Consider the following 19813-nt stretch of genomic DNA (forward strand, 5'->3'; position numbering starts at 1 on the left):
TAACATTTTTTGATACAGCCTGGAGTTGTAGATAGAACTCTGGAGCCAGGAAGACCTGGGTTCCAATTCTGCCTCTGACACTGGATATGTGATCCTGGGGAGATCATTTGACTCTCAGGGAGCCCTGCCACTCTCTAAGACTTAAGAGTTGCAGAACATTTGCAGCTCCGCATTGAAGAGGGAAATTCCTCACTGAGAAATCTTTCCTATATGAATGAAATAACAGGTCCAGGCCAAAATGTTTCTTGAATCCTAGCTGTCAGTTTTCTTTTCAGAGTACTCTCTAATGTTTTCTGATTATAGAAAGGATTAATGATTTTTGTAGGGAACTTCTTCCATCGACAAAGATTGCTTTTGAAATCAACCATCAATCAGACTGACCCTTGAGATCAGTCTCAAGTAATTTGTTGAAGATTATGAGAGGTAAAATGACAACTCAGTCAACTCCTGAGGACCCTGGTCTTCCTTTTTTTTTTTTATTGCTTTTAGGCAATTGGGGTTAAGTGACTTGCCCAGGGTCACACAGCTAGTAAGTGTCAGGTGTTTGATCTGAGGCCGGATTTGAACTCAGGTCCTCCTGACTTCAGGGCCAGTGTTCTATCCACTGTGCCACCTAGCTGCCCCCCCTGGTCTTCCTAATTGCAATTTAGGAGGGACTCTGTCTTCTACAACAGACTGCCTCTAAATGATGGCTTGGTAAAACTTTTTCCAGTTAATAGAATCCAAGGAAGCTGACTGAGCTGAAGTAAAGTTGTTAACTGAGCTGAACTCTTGCTGAAACTTTCTTGATGACAAGGCATGTCCTCGGTGTAATCTTGGTTGTTGAAAGATTTGATGTAAATTATCTTATTCTGGTTGTACAATAATCTGATACTCTTAGCAAATCTGGCCATATCATCCCTTCAGAGGAAAGTCTTATAATTAAGTGATGTGTTGGGGTTTTTTTTCTTTTTTCCCTAGGACACTTACCATTTTCTATCAGAGTTCTCCTAGAGGCAGCCATTCGGAACTGTGATAATTTCTTAGTGAAGAAGGTTGATGTTGAAAACATTTTAAATTGGAATGTGATGCAGCATGAGAATATAGAAATACCATTTAAGCCTGCCCGAGTTATTCTGCAGGACTTTACGTGAGTCTGAAATATCCATACTATTTAGCCAATGTTTGTTGAATTCAGTTGCCTTGTGGCCATCTTCTCTGCTTCTCCAATCTTAGCACCTCTTTCCATGCAGTCCTCGAAGCTTGCGTTAAGGTGAGAAAAAAGCATTTGACTAAGTCTTTTCATGCTATTCGGACAAGATGTAAAGAAACAGGCTAGATAGGATAGCAAGATACATTCAAAATAAGCTGAATGAATAATCAGTAAGGTATTTGATGTCATCTTGGAGGGAAGTCTTTGGGAATGTAGCAGTAGCAAAGAGAAGACTCTGTCATTGTCCCTGTATTTAATGTTTTTATCAATAAAGGTATAATAGGTATGTTTATCAAGTTGCAAGTGGTACAAAGATGGGAGTATAGGTAAGAATGGGGTATGTCTAGGCATGTTTGAAGTCATCTAGAAAGAAACCAGTGGATAAGGAGAAGTTGAAAATTAGGGTGTTAAGAGATGATGATTGAAAATCGGGTTTCACAAGGACAACATGAGAGAAGTATGGTTAGACAATAATTCCTGTTTAAAAAAAAAGTGTAGGAGTTTTAGGAAAGTGTTATCTATATGTGTCAACAGTGTGGCAAGGGAAGCCAAAAAGCAAATGCAATCTTTGGCTGTGTTAATGTAGGCATAATGTCCAGAACAAGAGTATTGACACAGTACATCTAAAATACTTTGTTCAGATCTAGGTGTAACATTGTAGGAAGAACATTGAGAAACTAGAAGTCATCCAGAGAATAGTGATTAATAAGGTGAAAGAATTGGAGCTCATGTTATAAATGGATAGATTGAAGGTTACTTAACATGGAGACTTAGTAGTGACATTAAAGTTGCCTTCAAGTACTTGAATGGCCCATATGTGGAACTCATGGGGAAGAGGGATTAGATTTCATCCTTTTTGGCCCCAGAGGACAAAACCATGAGCAGTAGGCAGAAATTGCAGGGTGTTAGTTTTAGTTTTGATATAAGGATAAACTTCCAGACAATTGGAGCTATCAAAAATTAATATGCTCGGGGCAGCTAGGTGGCGCAGTGGATAGAGCATCGGCCCTGGATTCAGGAGGACCTGAGTTCAAATCTGGCCTCAGACACATAACATTTACTAGCTTTGTGACTCTGGGCAAGTCACTTAACCCCAACTGCCTCACTGAAAAAAAAATGCTCTACCTCGGGAGTAATGGGTTTTTTCCCATCATTGGAAGTCTTTAAATGGAACCTGAATAACTACTTCTGGTTTATTGTAGAGGGAATTCTTAGTCAGTTATGGCTTAAACTAGATGATTTTCAAGGTGTTTCAATTTGAAATTCTGTGGGAAAGGAAGTATTTACTGTTATGCATCTTTTAGAGGCAGGTAGGAAAAAAAAGTACTAAGGAGAGTTAGCTCAGAATATTCCTTCTTTTCAAATTGAGCTTCTCTGATCTTTCCTCCCTCTCTCTCTCTCTCTCTCTCTCTCTCTGAATCTATAATGTGTTTAATAATGTAGTGATTCATAAAATACAATGCACGCTTCTAACCTAGTAACTGTCATTTAGTCTCTTCTCAGATTTTAATATGCTATTCTTGGTAGCCTTTCTCCTAATTTATACCTTGTCACGGCTTCTATTCTCAGTCCTTCTCCCAGGACTACATTTCTGCATCAGTGATGGAGCCAGTCATTTCCCAACAACAGCCTCTTTCCTCCCTGTCTTTTCTTCTCATAAGACTATAACTCTCATTTTGTAGAAGAGAGGAAGGCTCCATCACTTTAAAAAAAATATATGATTTCCTTCCTTCCAAAGACCAAACTTTTTACAAAAAATAAGACATCTGAGATTTTATCATGGAAATGGAGAGAATCACTTAAAAAAATGACTTTACACCCCATTTTTTGGAGTCACATCTATTCTATTAAAGTTCTTTCTAAAATTTGAGGTATGATCTGGATCTGGATCACTGCTTCAATCTTTATCATTGTAAGGGAACTGAAGAAAGCTAAAAGGTACTGAAATTACCTCCTTGTTCAGTTTGACTCTTCATGACCCAATTTGGGGTTTTCTTGGCAAAGATACTAGAGTGGTTTACCATTTTTTTCTCCAGCTCATTTTACAGATGAGGAAACTGAGGCAAACAGGGTTAAGTGACTTGCCCAGGGTCACACAGCTAGTAAGTGTCTGAGGCCTGGTTTGAAGTCAGGGAGAGGAGTCTTCCTGACTCCAGGCCTGGCACTCTATCCACTGCACCACCCAGCTGCCTGAAATTTCCTTTATTACGTATATGTGTGTGTCTCACACACACACACACACACACACACACACACACACACACATACATACATACATACATACATACATACATACATACATACATACATATAGTTTTCCCCATTTGGAATATAAATTCCTGAAAGACAAAGAGTGTTTTCATTTTTTTGGCTTATGTAGCCCTTAGTGCATAAAACAATTCCTGATGTGTGGTGGGTGCCTTCTGAATGCTTGTTGATGTTCCCTTGATAGATTCTCTTTATATTGTGATTATTTAATATACATGCTGGGTTAATAGCATAACCATAATTACACAATCATTTCATAATCATATAAAGACATTCTTCACACTTATTAACCTTATTACTTGTTACTTACAAATGTGATTTCTGCTTAAAGAAATGAATTTGAATGCCCTCATTTTTCAAAGCCATCCACTTCTGCTAAGTCAAATTGCCAGTGTTTTCAGTGAAAGGAAACACTTAACATTTGCATTCATATTTTAATTCTTCCTTCTCCCACTCCCCTGAAAAGGGATGTCTTTAAAAGTTGCTCTTACTTAGCTTAACTTTTTCCTCCTAGGGGGGTGCCTGCTGTGGTTGATTTTGCTGCAATGCGTGATGCTGTGAAAAAGTTAGGAGGAGACCCAGAGAAAATAAACCCCATTTGTCCTGCTGATCTAGTAATTGATCATTCCATCCAGGTTGATTTCAACAGAAGGTAAGACAAATATCTGATGTTCTGCTTTGTACACAATAGCTTCTAAAAAGAGTGAGGGCATTGGGTCAGGAGTAATGAGACCCAGGTTTCAGCTTTACCACTCCCTAGCTGGGTGAATCTTGGGCAAATGTCTTCACCGTTTTAGCTTCAGCTTAGCTCCCTCACCTGTAACACAAAGGGTTGATTCTTCCTTTAATTTCCTGTTATTCTCATTTATGATACCCAATAAATCCTAGCTTTGAATCCTCAGATTCTGTAATGAGACAGAAATATTCAGGACCCTTCTCCTATAATTCCCTGTGAATATTGAATTCACTGAATTGACTATCTGAACTGAATAAATGAATGAAATACTTACCAGTTCTTCCTTTCACTCTTAGTCATTCACACATATTCGTGATTGAGATGGACCATGATTACTTTTTTGGAAATTAGTTCCTCTTACTTTAATTTACTGGCTGCCTCAAAAGTGATTTAACTTTAAAAATATAAAAACATCTTTTCCATTTTATTTTGAGGATGAGATGGTACATTGGATAGAGTGCTGGACCTGGACCTGAAGACTTTCAGGCACTTACTATCTATGTGATCCTGGTCCAGTCACTTAATCTATCTAATCTATCTTCATCATCATCATCATCATCATCACCATTATTATTTTAAAAGTCCCCCTGGCAAAATAAAAGTAGTAACAACGAATGTGAAGGCAACTTTCATCTTGAATGGAATCTTGTGGTGCCATTTTGTCTTAGTGATCTGACATATAAGACTGCATTACAAAATGAAGAACATATTTGAATGACATGGAATTAATGGAGCAAATGTGTGTTCATCTTTTCATGCTGTGTGTGTGTGTGTATGTGTGTGTGTGTGTGTGTACAATCTAAGACTTTGTTAGTATTCGACGCTGCTTCTTTTCCATGTTTATCACAAGTCTGCTACATCTTCAGTAAATGGTCTTAGAGAGTTATAGTGGATAAAAAAAAATTACCTTGTAGCCATCCTGGTCCTCAGAGAGCCTGCAGCTTGATGCCTATAGGACCTTGTAAGAGCTGTATTCCACTGGCATATTCTTAAAGAGCCTTGTGCCACCTGCACAACATTCTCTGACATCAGAATAAAATTTAAGTAAAGCGTGTGTGTGTATATAGACTTGTGTGTTTGTGTGTGTTTTTGTGTGTATATTTAAAAGCTATCACCTGTGCAGATTGTATTTAACTTTACTTTGCACTCATTTTGTATTTATTCTTTGTATTATTATATATGTACAAGTCGTCTACCTCAATGGAATGTAAGCTCCATGAGAACAGGAATTGTTTCACTAATTTTTTTTCTTTGTATCCACTGTGTCTAGCAAATAGTAGGTGCTTAGAAAATGTGTATTTGCTTGATTACTCCTTGCTTTTTTTTTTTTTGGCTAGGCAATCAGGGTTGCCCAAGGTCACACAGCTAGTAAGTGTCAAGTGTCTGAGGCTGAATTTGAATTCAGGTCCTCCTGACTCCAAGGCTGGAGCTCTATCCACTACACCACCTAGCTGTCCCTACTCCTTGCTTTTTGCCCAGTTACTAAGTTGATATCATAGCCTTTTTCAGCTGATATCTCCACCCTCACCCCCACCCTCTGCAGACATAGACTCCCTTCCACATTGCTGTCTTTTCCTTGTTGACCTTTTTAGTTTACATTAAAGTAGTAAAACATTGCTAAGACAAAAACAAAGTCCAGGCATGAACTTTGATTTCATACTGATGTTGAAATCTAGGAAATAGAGATTCTTCATGAAATTAGAGAACAGATTGATTGTAAAAGTTTTTGTTGTTTTTCTTTAAATCTGACCTAGAAGTCTGATCCTTCATTTTTGTAAGTCATTCAATGGAATGTGTTCCAACTGTCTCAAGAAATTATGTACTGTGGGGCTTTTACCAACTTTCCATCTTCTGAATTTAACTAGCAAAGAACTGGAGGGGTGGTGAGATTTTTCTACTAGGATTTCGACCTGCTCTGAATAGTAAAAATGAACACTAATAATTTGTCTTTAAAAATGTATAGCAGAGTTTGCAATAAAGCGACAACTGGGGAATAGTGGAAAAATTGATTAACTTAGAATCAGGAACCCTCAGTTATAAGTCTGACTAGGACATATAAATAGCTATCTGAATATATTGTTTCCCCATTTGTTAAATGGAGAAGATAATAGTATGTCTCACTCACTGAATTGTTTTCAGAAAAGTGTTTTGCAAACCTTAAAGCAAGATAGAAATTTGAGTTTATTGTTATCTTGGTTTATGTATTCCAAAGCCACTCCCCCTGAAAAAAACCTTTTAGGGTTTGGCACTAGAAGAACCAGCTTATGAAAGAGAATGTATTATTTCATTGATGTTATCTATAAGTTTTTGTGTATTCCTTTGGAATTTGACCCTAATGTGAAGTTAAAATCAAATGCCTCAAGGGATACCAGAGGCTAGGAAGTATTTCCTCCTCTGTACTTTTGCTTAAAGTCCCAGAACCAGCATAACCAACTACTGCCTAGCAGTTTCTGTCTTTTAAAATGTCAATACAATTTATATTGATATCTTCCTTTTTCATATCATCTTTATTTCCAAATAGATTCCACCCTACCTTGTAACAAGGAATTTTTTCTGAAAGAGAAAAAAAGTGGTTCAACAAAACTCAACCCACACATTTACTGAGTTCAACATTCTTTATAATAATCCACATCCATAGTCCCCCACCTCTGCAAAGAAGTGAGGAAGATGTATTTTTTCAACTTTTCTGAGTGTCCATGGTCATTAAAATTACATAGCTTTGTTTCTTTGTTGTTATTGCTCTTTCCATTAACTTTTACTGTGGCCTGTGTATATAGTTGTCTTGGTTCTGCTTACTAGAAGTACTGTTTTAATGTATAGACTTGAATTATCTAGAATTAACATATCAGAGCAACACCTCTTAATTTGTGAAAATTTTGCGAGTACTAGTTTAATATAATTTGTTCTTACGAACACAAATGGACCCCTTATAATTTTCATATTATCCACCAAATGAGCTAGGTTCAATTCATTGCAGCTGCACTTTTAAGTGCCTGCTGTGTGCTGGGCACTAGGCATAGAGGCAAAACTGAAACTCTCTGCTCTCAAGGCCTTTAGCTTCTGCTGGTGTTGGTGGGGGGAGGGGTGGCAGGGAGAGGACCAAATAAATAAATTAGAATATATGCAGAATCAATGCCAAGCTACTTGGGAGTGGTGAAGGAAGGACAATGGCAAGATTTTTGACAGGATTCTTGTAGGTTGTGGTCCTTGAGCTGAGCCTTAATGGAAGCTAGGAATTCCAAGAAGAGGAGGGGGAGTATTTCAAGGAATGGGAAATGGTCACTGAAAAGGCATGGGGACCAACTTGGCTAGATCATAGATTTCATGAGTGTCCTGAGAATCCATGGGACCATGTTAAGTTGGAGAGTCATAAGAAAATAGGAGTTTGACCTATAATATTTCAGACTCATATAGCACTTTTTTTTAGGTTTACAAAGTCCTGTCCTCACAATCATGTGAGGTTCATGACACAAATTTTATTCCTGTTTTAGATTGCAAAGGAGGAAATGGAAGCTTAGACAAATTAAGTGAACTGCCTACAACTAGTGAGATTTGGACTTGTCCTATATGACTGTAGTAACAGTCTTCTTTCCAGTACACAGGAAATGAAACATGCTGTGGGTTCTTAAAGATACACTTAGTCATATGACTATGACATTGTGGTTTATTATTTAAAATTGTCCTTAAGAAAATCCTGACTGTTCTCTTCTGGAATACCCTTGCAGCACTTTCATAAAGATTTTCTAGAGGTATAGAGTTAAGCATATGGATTCATAGTTGCTAATATCTATTTTGTTCCCATTTTCAGTAACAACAATATAGTTCATCTTTTCTTTTAGATCCCCCTCTCCCTTTATCTTTGAAACATCATAAAAATATCAATCTCTGCATGTCTTTAAAATTGTCTTCTCCAAAATGAGTTTGTTTCCTATGTATTTGTTCATGGCATATTTCATTGTCCAGAGCCATCTGGGTCCAGTGGCAAAATATAGATCAGGATGACTAGAGATGGCCCATAACTCAAATATTTTGATTCTAAGTCCATCACTCTATCCACTATCCCATTACCTCTTTCCAATTATAATACCAAGTAATGTGAGGTAAGTCCCATTCTGATGTCACATCCTGCAAGAATCCTTGATATCACCTTTCTCTTCTCCCCTACTTGATAAGGAGTTTTTCCTTCCATGGATCTCATTTAGCACTTTGTACTCAGCTGACAGAGGATTAAAGAAGTAAAAATCCTGGAAGTAATAGTCAACAGTTTTTCATGATTCGAAGAGATCAAGGATTAGGAGCATTGAAAAGAGACCTCCATATTTGGCAATTAGAAAATTACTGAAGAGCTATGAGAGAGAAGTTTCAGTAGAGCTGCAGGGATAGGACTCAGATTACAAATGGTTGAAGATTAAAGAGATGGTATAGAAATGGCAGTGTTATATGTAGGCAACTTTTGGTGACAAATGTTAATAGTTCAGCCATGAAAAGAAACAAAGAGAAGGAATGAAGTCAAAAGAAAAGTTTTTAGAACTGGGAAAAATCTCAGTAAGTGTTTAGGTAAATGGGAAGAAGCCAGTGACAATGGAAAGATTAAAGTTGCAAGAGAAGGTGATTGTTGAAGAAAGGTTTGGTAGAGGCAGAAAGGATTCAAATCAATAGCATGCATCAAAAGGGTTTAACATGGCTAGAGGGATTAGGGATACCTGTACTTCCCGAGTCAGAAGAGATTAAATAGAGCATGATGCCAAAAAGTTGAGGGATCTTCTGTTAGATGGCCTAAATATTCTCAGCAAAGTAGAATGCCAGGTCTGCTGCATGGTAGAAATTGGGGACTTGAGAAGAGAGAAAAAAGTTTGGAGAAGTCCTTATTGGTTATTGAATAGAGAGTCAGAAAGAGTAGAGGATCATAGAACTTTAAAACTAAAAGGGTCCTTAGCAATAATTTAATCCAGCCCATTTGTTTTAAGATGAGGGAACTGAGGGAGAAATGAAGTGAAGTGATTTGCCTGTGCTCACAGGAATAGTGAGTGGAAGAGCTGGGAACGGAATGAAAGACAAGCCTTCTGACCCTCAATCTGCCATTCCTTCCTTCCTCCCCCTTTATCCTTTCTTCTCTCTTTCCCTTCTTCCTACCTTCTCTTCTTCCTTCCTTCCTTTCTTCCCTTCATCTCTCTTTCCCTTCCTCCTTCAGTTGTTCCTTCCTTCCCTGTCTCTCTCCTTCTCTCCCTCCTTCCTTTTTTCCTTGGGAGGAGGGGAGTGAGAAAAATGTGGCAAGAGCTCTTTTTGTGGTGGCAAAGAATTGGAAATTGAGAGGAGGCCCATCAATTGGGGAGTGGCTGAGCAAGTTGTGGTATATGAATGTAATGGAATACTGTTGTGCTGTAAGAAATGATGAACAGGCTGACTTCAGAAAAACCTGGAAAGACTTGTATGGTCTGATGCTGAGTGAAGTGAGCAGAACCAAGAGAACGTTGTACACAATAACAGCCACGTTGTGCGATGACTAATATTAATAAACTTAACCCTTCCCAGCAATACAAGGATCTAAGACATCTCTAGAGGCCTGGTGATGGAAAATGCTATCCACATCCAAAGAAAGAACTATGAAAGTTGAATTGCTATTTTTTTTTCTCTTCTGTTTAGTTTTGTTTCCTCTTTCTGATGGTTCCTCCTATTGGTTTTAATTTTTACTTACAACACCACTAATGTAAAATATGTTTAATAGGAATGTAAATGTATAGCCTGTATCAGATTGTGCACCATCTTGGGGAGGGTGATAGGGAGGAAGGGGGAGAAAAATTTTAAACTCAAAAGCATACGGAAGTGATTATTGATAAATCAAAATAAATTAATAAAATTTTTTAAAAATGTGGCAAGGAGAAAAAATAAAATTAAAATATAAAAAGATGCTTGATAATAAGGGAATGGGGAAGGGAGCACTCTATGATAGTCAGTGGGGAAGCCCTAGAGATAAATAAGAATAGGTCTCTGCAGAAAACATTCATCTAGGAGTCAGTCCTGTAATTGGCTGTGACTGGATACATCACTTAATATCACTGTGTCTTATTTTCCCATCCATAAATATAAATAAAATGGCTGTCTGTCAATATCTAATTAGGAATAATTGGTGCAAAAAGGAATTTTTTTCCCATCATTTTCATATGATATTCCCACTGCAGATGCCTTAAGCCTGAGTCACCAGGAATAAAATTTCATTGTTAGATTGGTCTGAATATGTAAATTTAGTTAATATGTATTACCTTTTTGTTGAATTCAAAACATCATAGAAATCATGTGAAGCTCTACTGTAGCATAGCTATTTTTTCTACTTATCACCTTTCCTTTTTTTTCTCTAATTAAGTTGCTTAACATCCACTTGAAGCTTTTTTAGACGTACTAATGTGTGGAGTAAACCGAAGGGTATCAGATTAAACATGAAAGATTAACTCAGACCTTTATGTTTACATATTTGATTCTTCTTTCTGGCAGGCCAGATAGTGTACAGAAGAACCAAGACCTAGAATTTGAAAGGAATAGAGAAAGATTTGAATTTTTAAAGGTAGGAGCAGAATTTAGTTGGATTTTTTCTTTTTCATTGTGTGTGGTGTTACATGTACATCAGATACTCAGTTTTGTTTCTCTTTTTTTTTTTTTAAATCTTAGTGGGGCTCCCAGGCTTTTTACAACATGAGGATTATTCCCCCTGGCTCAGGGATTATCCACCAGGTGAATTTAGAGTACTTGGCAAGAGTGGTATTTGATCAAAATGGATACTACTATCCAGACAGCCTGGTGGGCACTGATTCACATACCACAATGATCGATGGTTTGGGTGTTCTAGGTTGGGGTAAGTACACTTTCGGGTTCTTACCTGTTACTCCTGGTTTGAAAATAAAAACACTAGGAAGAATTCTTGACCCTTCCTATTCCAGAATTATAGTTTCTAGATCCCATTGACCCTAGTACTTATTAAATTCTCACTCTATCAGACTATATGTATGAGATACATTGCAAATTACTCACCTTCTCTGTGCCTGGGCTTAGCAATAGTGCTGGCTATCTTCCAAGGATGAAAATGAAGGCATTAATGGCCTCTTATTAGTAGTACAAAAGCTTTGACATGTGTTTTCCAGCTGTGTGTGGGTGGACTTGTCCTGATCCATTCACACTGGTTCCGTCTGAGTCTTCTGTGATCAGTAAGATAACTAGCTTAGAGATAGAGTCTATAGCTGGGTGTTGTCAAGCAAATTATCATGCCAAAAGACTGAACATAGGATCTTGGCTTCAGCAAGTATTCTGACCAAAACCTAAGTTTGCTTTTTCTCTTAGTATTTTGGCTGATGGTGAGGTGGCAATGATGTAGTCCATAGAGAGCTAGCATCAAAGCCAGGAAGACCAGGGTTCAAGTTCTTCTGATTCCTATCGGCTGTGAGCCTGAGCAAGGCCATTTCTCTAAGACAGACCTGCACAACTTGGCAGTAATTAGGGGCCAAAAGTAAAATAAACTAAACTTCTTTGGACTGCAGATAGGTTTTTAGCTGCTCACTTTCCAAGTAAAGGTATGATTAATGATTAAACTATTTTGCAAATCATATTTTTAAAAGGAAATTTCAATTAATATTAATTAATTACGCTTATTAAGACTTTTCTTTATCATGAAATTACATTAAGGTTAAAAAAATCATTTTGCTAAGCGGCACAAGTTTTAATACATTTTTCAGGTTTTCTTACTGATTACATTTAGTAATGGCTGAAAACACAGTGAAAAGATATGACTCTCACTCGTTCATACTAGAGAGAGACTGACAGAGGTTGGTTGTCTTGGCTCACCAAGGCACAGTAAAAAGTGGGTAACCGGTATATACCTGCCAAGTTACATGACGGGCACAATAGTGACTAGTGGAAGGTGGGTTAAGTGGGGCATAGACAAAGCACTCGTTACATCTTTATCTTACATCCTCTACGTTTTTCAGGGCCTCTGGAAATCCTTTGGTGGGCCACAAGTGGCCCAAGGGCCGTATGTTGTGCAGGCCTGCTCTAAGATGATAAGGTGCTGACCTGAATTGGTAGAGGGAGTTCTCATTCAGGAATTCTCTATATGAATAAAATCACAGGTCCAGTCCCTATGCCTATCTTATTTTAGTGGCTATGGCTGGAAGATAGTGTAAATAATAATACACTAAAGAATCTGCTTTCTTTGTCCTGACAATTGACTGTCTCTCTTCTTATCCTATTTAAATATTAATCACATTAAGTCATTTATTTTAGGTGTGGGTGGAATAGAAGCAGAAGCTGTCATGCTGGGACAGCCAATCAGCATGGTGCTTCCTCAAGTATTTGGTTACAAGCTTCAGGGAAATCCTGATCCTCTGGTAACTTCCACAGATATAGTGCTGACAATCACCAAGGTAACTGTGCTTTCATTTTATAATTTTCAGCACGTAATAATGATAAACAGTGCTATGCTATTGGATGAGGGAAATAGCAAATAGACTCCTTAAAAATATAGGAAGCATTAGCATGTATAGAATTGGAGGGTATTCTGGAGGTGGGTAAACTTCAGATTAATTGATATATTAATTTCATGATACCACTACTTCATAGTTCTTTTTAAATTATAGCTGCCAAGTAAGTTTCAGATATATTTCTGAAAGAACTATCTGATTTTTATAGTACTTCTTGTTTTCTGATATGAGTTATTTTGCAGTGTCCAGTAAATTTTCCACTTGAAATTCTGGAAAATTGAAAAGATATTAATCTCTTAATAAAGGATCTCAGAGGATGACCTCCTTTTTAGGAGAGCAGGGCCGCTTACCATGTGAAAAGAAGGCAGATTCTATTTGAAAGACTTTTCCTTGATAATGATATAAATATCTTTCCTCTTGCACATTATGGAGACTTTGGATGTTTTGGAAGTTGTTGATGTTTATTTTTTTAAATGCCTCTTTCTTATTTTTGACTTAAGCTTGTTGGAGGATAAGATTTCAGAATCTACTTTCTCTGCCAACTGTCTTGTCATGTTGAAGTGATTCTATAGTATAGCGAATTTACAAGGATTTTCTGAGCCTGGTATGTTTTAGAGGGAGATGGATTGCTATGGACCTGTGATTGCAGAGATGTAAGCAGCTCCATGGTATGGAGACTCCACCATTCCCCAAGCAGACTAATAACTCAGCTGCAACTTAGAGCCTTTGAGATACCTTAGGTAGTGAAGGGTTCAGTGACTTGCCCATAGGAACGCAGCATGTGTCAGATTCAGGACTTGAACCCCAGTCTTATGACTCCATGTCTGGCCTACTAGCCACTGCAATTCCTTCTCTGGATTACGCTTCCATTTTGTACAAAGTAATCTTAAGTAAAGATTACTTTGTACAAATTATTTTTCAGTAAATGCAATTGAGAAGGAAACTGGTATAATGAAAAGAATCAGCCGATTTTGCTGTGACACACTTAGATAAACACTTTGAATGGTAAGGTCTTGATCACTTATTGTGGAATTGTATAGATATGCTAAAGTGAATCAGATTGATTCTTTTTTTGCCAGATCTAATCTTAGCCTGGTCTCAGATTCGCTATAATTTTATTTGAAGCCTTGGAAGTAAACCAGTCACCTGCTCATTCAGAACAAGTAGAAATTTATTCTGGATGAACAGAAAAGAATTTAATTCATTTTTGCTACTACAGTACTTTTCACAAGAAAGGGTGTAGGCTGATTTAATTTCTTTTAAATACCTTGTGAGTTTACTTTTATTTGTAGTGTTTACCTTCAAGGCTGGTTTAAAGGGACATGTTTTTTGTCTTATCGACAGGCACATGAATATGTACCTGCTTTTACATATTTAATAAAGGATTCAAATGATATCAGGATTTTTTTTTCATCATTTCTGCTATTAGCACCTTCGCCAGGTTGGTGTAGTGGGCAAATTTGTCGAGTTCTTTGGACCAGGGGTAGCCCAGTTGTCCATTGCTGACCGAGCCACCATTGCCAACATGTGTCCAGAGTATGGTGCAACTGCTGCATTTTTCCCAGTGGATGAAGTTAGTATCAAGTACCTCCTCCAAACAGGTAAGTGGGAAGTGAAAGCTCTTTCTAGAAAGTGAATGCTCAGCTTAATAAAGCATGGAATCCTGGATCATTGACCTGTGTTTCCAGTTCTGTCTTTACTTTGTTTATGAATATGTGACTATTGAAGCTTCCTTTTTTCTTCATGTTCATTGCATAACAGTATTGAAGTATTGAGGGGTCAAGGTATGAAAGCAATATTTTCTGAAGTTTGGAAAGTTACTTGGAATCAGTGAGTATTGTGATGAAAGGATGTTTACCCAAAACATTTTTGGCCTCAAAAATTACAGTAAAGATAATCATTCCTACAAGGCTTAACCTGCATTGTTTTGACTTGAGTCAGGACCTCAAAAGACTGGAATTTTTGCCTTTTCATTGGCTACCCCGCCCCCCATATCTAGAATGCTTTTCCTCTTAACCTCACCTCCTGACTTTTTGACTTTCTTCAAGACTTAACTCAAATCCCACTTTCAACTTTCCCTGTCTCCTCCTTCAAAAAACAAGCCACCATCACTACCACCCCACCTCTTATGTATACCTCAAATCTCTTGCTTGTGCATTGTTGTTTGTATGTTGTCTCTTACCATTAGCATGTGAGCTCTTTGAAGGCTGGGGACCATATTTTGCCTTTTTTTATATCCCCTAGCTCAGCAGAGTACCTGGCACATAGTAAACGTTTAATAAATGCTTGTTGATTGACTGGCTTATTGGAGAGAGCTGTCAGTTAAATCATCCAATCACTAGCATTTTTCTACAGCTTTATATTTATTGATGAATTCACATGTTTACAGCCTTTGGCTAGGACCTATTAAGGCTATTACCTTTAATTCCTTAAAATTTCCCTTTAGGCCGTGATGAAAAGAAAGTTAAGGATATTCAGAAGTACCTTCAAAGTGTAGGAATGTTCAGAGACTTCAGTGATTCATCTCAAGACCCAAATTTTACCCAGGTATGAAAACAATTACCATTGAATACAATTTCAAGGAATTTGATTTACAGTATTTCTTTTTCCTCCTGGTAAATGTGTAAGACATTAGACAGTGACTATAGAACAACTTCAGGAGAACAAAGGGTGCAAAGGCTTAAAAACAAAAGCACAAATGAGCTGTAAATTTCTCTGTATAAAATAATGAGAGTGACAGTAGAAACATACTTGGAAAATTGTGGCATGTCTTTTGAAAATGAACATAGTGCTTCCTTTAAGAATCATCCCTGTCCCCTTCCACATAAGAAGTATGTTATATCTACTGAAAACTAAGGGAGAATTTGACAATATCCACTTCCATCCTGTAACAGCAAATCTTATGAGCATTTATTAGGCATGTATTCTAGGCAAAACATTTAACTAGGCCTTGAGTTAAGATAAGGCTTGAAAGGTGGGAGAGCTGGAGTTCTTAACTTTTTTCAGTCTCTCAGTAACCCAAACCAAACCGCTTATTCAATATGAAAAAATTAATAAATTCTAGAGTTTTATTATGCATATGCATATAAGAAATAGATAACTTTCTTTAAAGCTACACCAAAATTTTTGTTGTTTAATTTATTGTTAATCAATTTGTAATTTATGAATATTTTAATAAGATCACATAGTTAATTACCAAATATTTCCTGTATCCCTGGGGAGATAGGGGGAAGGGAGGAGCTGGTTTGGAAACCTTTATCTTGAAAGCCAGGCAGAAAACTTTGAACTTTAACTCGATAGGCAGCACTAAGCCACTGAGGATTTTTGCTATTAGAAAGATTATTCTGGTGGGAACATAAAGGATAGATTAAAAAAAAAGAAGGAACCGGGGGTAGAAGATCTGTTAGACTCTTGAAGTAGTATAGGTGGGTAGGAATGAAGGCATGGACTTGGATGATGATAGTAGGAATAGAAAATAGGGACAGATTTGAGAAGTGTAGTAGAAATAGAATTAAGAGAATTGTGGTGCTACTAGGTCTATATCCCAAAAGAAGTAAAAAAACCAAAAAGGTAAAGGACCTATATATACAAAAATAATTATAGCAGCCCTTTTCTGGGGTAAAGAATTAGAAATTGGGGCAGCGAAGTAGCACAGTGGATAGAGCACTGGCCCTGAAGTCAGGAGGACCTGAGTTCAAATTCGGCCTCAGACCAAACACTTGACACTTACTAGCTGTGTGACCCTGGGCAAGTCACTTAACCCCAACTGCCTAAAAAGAAAAGAAAAGAAAAGAAAAGAATTAGAAATTGAGGGGATGCCCATCAATTGGGGAATGGCTGAACAAGTTGTGGTATGTGATTATGATGGAATACTATTATGCTATAAGAAATGATGAGCAGAATGCTCTCAGAAAAACTTGGAAAGACTTGCATGGTCTGATGCAAAGTGAAATGTACTGTGTACAAAATAACAGCAATATTGTAAGATAGAGCTGTGAATGATTTAACTATTCTCAGCAATACAATGATCCAAGACAGCTCTGAAAGATTTATGATGAAAAATGCCATCTGTCTCCAGAGAAAGAACTGATGGTGTCTGAATACAAATTGAAGCATTTGTTTTACTTTATTTTTCTTGAGTTTTTTTTTGTCTTATGTTTTCTTTCACAACATGACTTAAGGGTATGTTTTGCATGACTACACATGTATAACCTATATAAAATTGCTTGCCTTCTCAGTGGGGGTGAGAGGAGGGAGAGAGGGAGAGAATTTGGAACTTAGAGTTTAAAAACAAATGTTAAAAATTTTTTATACATGTAATTGGGGAAAAATAAAAAATACTAAATAAAAAAAAGAATTAAAAAAAAATAAAATCCCAAAAGAGGGCCACAAAGAACAGACAAATAAAATGTGGTGCTGAAACCCTAAAAAAAAATTACTGTGGTAGTGAGAGAGTAGAACTTTAAAGTTACAGAACTCAGAGGTATAATTCAGAAACTGAATTTTAAAGTAAGACCATGGTGGAGTATAGTTTAACTTGGATAAAGGAGTCATAGATGTTGAGAAATTGATAAATATTGATGTTCTTGAGGACAGTGGCGAGGTATGGGGTGGAAAGGAAGACATTACAGTCTTTGGTAAAGTTAGAATGTCCTAAAAGGTTGGTTTTTGTTGTTTTTCAGTCATGTCTTACCCCATTTGGGGTTTTCTTGGCAAAGATACTGGAGGGATTTACCATTTCTTTCTCCAGCTCATTTTACAGATGAGGAAACTCAGGCAAACAAGGTTAAATGATTTATGCTTAGGGTCACACAGGTGGTGAGTATCTGAGGCCAGATTTGAACTCATGAAGATGAATCTTTCTGACTTCAGGCCCTGCATTCTCTCCACTGTACCACCTAGCTGCCCCAAAAGTTGGTAGATAGCAGTAACAAGGAAGAGGCAGATCATTTCCTATGAACAAGGAGGAAGTGGAAGGAATTTTTCTTATTGGCAATAGAGAAGAAGTTGCAAGGGGAACACCCTCAAGGGGCCTTGAGGGGAAGTGATTAGAACAGGGATGACACTTAAGGAGGGGACCCATCATGGTTATGCCATAGAGAAGGGGTGGAAGGAGAAGGGTTGAAGAGAGGTGAAAATTTATAATTGTTCAGTCTACTCATAAAGAAAATACTTTTTCTACCTCATCCCTGCCTTCTCCCAGTTTTCCAGTTTAAAACCACTTTCCTAGTAGCCAAGGATTGATACTAGGATACAAATGCAGACATTGTTTGGTTTCCTATGAAATCTTGGCAAGACAGTGAAATGAATAATAATATATCTTGACACATGATCAAATTCCAGGAATTCCTCACTTGACACCCAAAGAAAATGTTCAATCCAGTAGGGCCTTTGTCATCCATTTCAGTTCACCTTGTGCTACTCTTGATGGAAGAAGAAAAAGAGAAGAGGGATAAATTTGTGTATCGTTTCAATGGGTTTATTCTCTTTCTGTGAAAAAAAAGATTGTGGTATCCTGCCTTATCCTATCTCACTTCAAGAACTGTTTGGGAAATGGCACATTTAAATATTTTCAAGATTTACATTGCTTTAAAATTTTTATGTAGTTAATATTTTTTCTTTGTTGGTCTGTTAGTAAATCCTAGAGTTCTTTTGAGCAGATTGTGGAGTTAGATTTGAAAACTGTGGTACCCTGCTGCAGTGGACCCAAAAGACCTCAAGATAAAGTAGCAATATCTGAAATGAAAAAAGACTTTGAGAGCTGCCTGGGAGCCAAGGTAAGAGGGTTCTTATTGTCATGTTTCAGTGTAGTTGGTACTCAACATGCTTTTTTCATTTGATCTCCCCAAAACCCTATCAAATAGGCTGTACAAACATCCTATTTTTCAAATCGTAGGATCATGTAATTACAGCTAGAAGGGACCTTAGAGGTCATCTAGTTCATATTCATTTTACAGAGTCACTTGTCTGAGATTCCGCAGCTACAGATTTAAGTCTCATCTTAGTTCTCTGGTCCCAAACATAGTGCTTTTCCAATTGTACCATGTTTTAAGTTATGTTCTGCTTTTCTAATTGGAGATGATTAAGTAAACAGTAGTTCAATTACTGGCAAAAGCATGCATTAATATTTTCCCAACAATGAAAATATTTCAGAAATTGGATCACCATGTCCAAAGTAAATAATTCTTTTTTCCTCTGACTTCCCTATTTCTGTCCAGAGCACCATGATCATAGTCACTCATATTTGCAGCATCAGTCAACCTTGGTTTTCACTCCTCTCTCAGCCCCTCGTATCTAATTGGTTGCCAAGTCTTATTCCTTCTGCTTCCACAATATATCTTACATCCATCCCCTTCTTTCCTCTCATGTGCCCACAACCCAAATTCTCCATTTTCTTGCCTTGAATATTGAAATAGCCTCTTGCTTAGGCTTCCATTCCCAGTTTCTCTCCTTTCCAGTCCATCCCCCACACAGCCACCAAGCGATGGAAAGCATAGGTCAACCAAGTCAGTTCCTTGTGCTAGGAGCCTTAAGTCAGGTCAGTGAGCATGTATTAAGCACCTGCTATGTGCCAGGCATGGTGCTAAGAGCTAGGAATACAAAGAAAGGCAAAAACAGTCCCTGCTCTCAACAAGCTCACTATCTAGTGGAGGAGACAGACAAGGATAAACTGGAGGAAGACTGGGAAAATCTTCTCGAAGGTGGGATTTTACCTGGAACTTAAAGCAAGTCAGGGAGGGCAGGAGGCAGGGCGGAAGGAATAAGAATTCCAGGCACAGGGCACAACCAGTGAAAATGGCCACAAGCTGGAGAAGGTCAGTATCATTGAATCACGGAGTACATGGCATGTGGAGTAAACTGTAATAAGACTGGAGAGGTATGAAAAGGCCAGGTCGTGAAGGGCTTTAAAGGACAGAGGGTGTTCTGTTTGATCCTGGTGATAATAGGGAACCCCTGGAGCTTCCTCTTGCCTTTAGGATAAAATACAAACTTCTGTGTTCAATGTTGTAAGTCCTTCTCAGTCTGGAACATTGCTCTTCTTTAAGCACTCTGTGGTCCAAATAAACTGACCTATTTGCTGCTCCCTACACTCAGTATTCCATTTCCTACCTTGTGCCCCCACGCCTAAAAGATTCTCCCTGTATACCTCAA

General features: G+C 37.7%; 1 protein-coding gene across 1 annotated transcript in view; it reads left to right on the forward strand.

Annotated features, from left to right (window-relative positions):
* ACO1 (aconitase 1) overlaps positions 1 to 19813 on the forward strand; it is a 91922-nt gene that overhangs the window by 32589 nt on the left and 39520 nt on the right. Inside the window, exons 3-10 of the mRNA XM_020976215.2 lie at positions 961 to 1129; positions 3975 to 4112; positions 10686 to 10755; positions 10860 to 11043; positions 12465 to 12604; positions 14091 to 14262; positions 15108 to 15208; positions 18322 to 18438. Coding sequence (XP_020831874.1) covers positions 961 to 1129; positions 3975 to 4112; positions 10686 to 10755; positions 10860 to 11043; positions 12465 to 12604; positions 14091 to 14262; positions 15108 to 15208; positions 18322 to 18438 — 1091 coding nt within the window. The remainder of the gene's footprint in view (positions 1 to 960; positions 1130 to 3974; positions 4113 to 10685; positions 10756 to 10859; positions 11044 to 12464; positions 12605 to 14090; positions 14263 to 15107; positions 15209 to 18321; positions 18439 to 19813) is intronic.

The sequence above is a fragment of the Phascolarctos cinereus genome, unplaced genomic scaffold (assembly GCF_003287225.1).
Source record: "Phascolarctos cinereus isolate Bilbo 61053 unplaced genomic scaffold, phaCin_HiC Scaffold_4;HRSCAF=312, whole genome shotgun sequence".
Lineage (NCBI taxonomy): Eukaryota > Metazoa > Chordata > Mammalia > Diprotodontia > Phascolarctidae > Phascolarctos > Phascolarctos cinereus.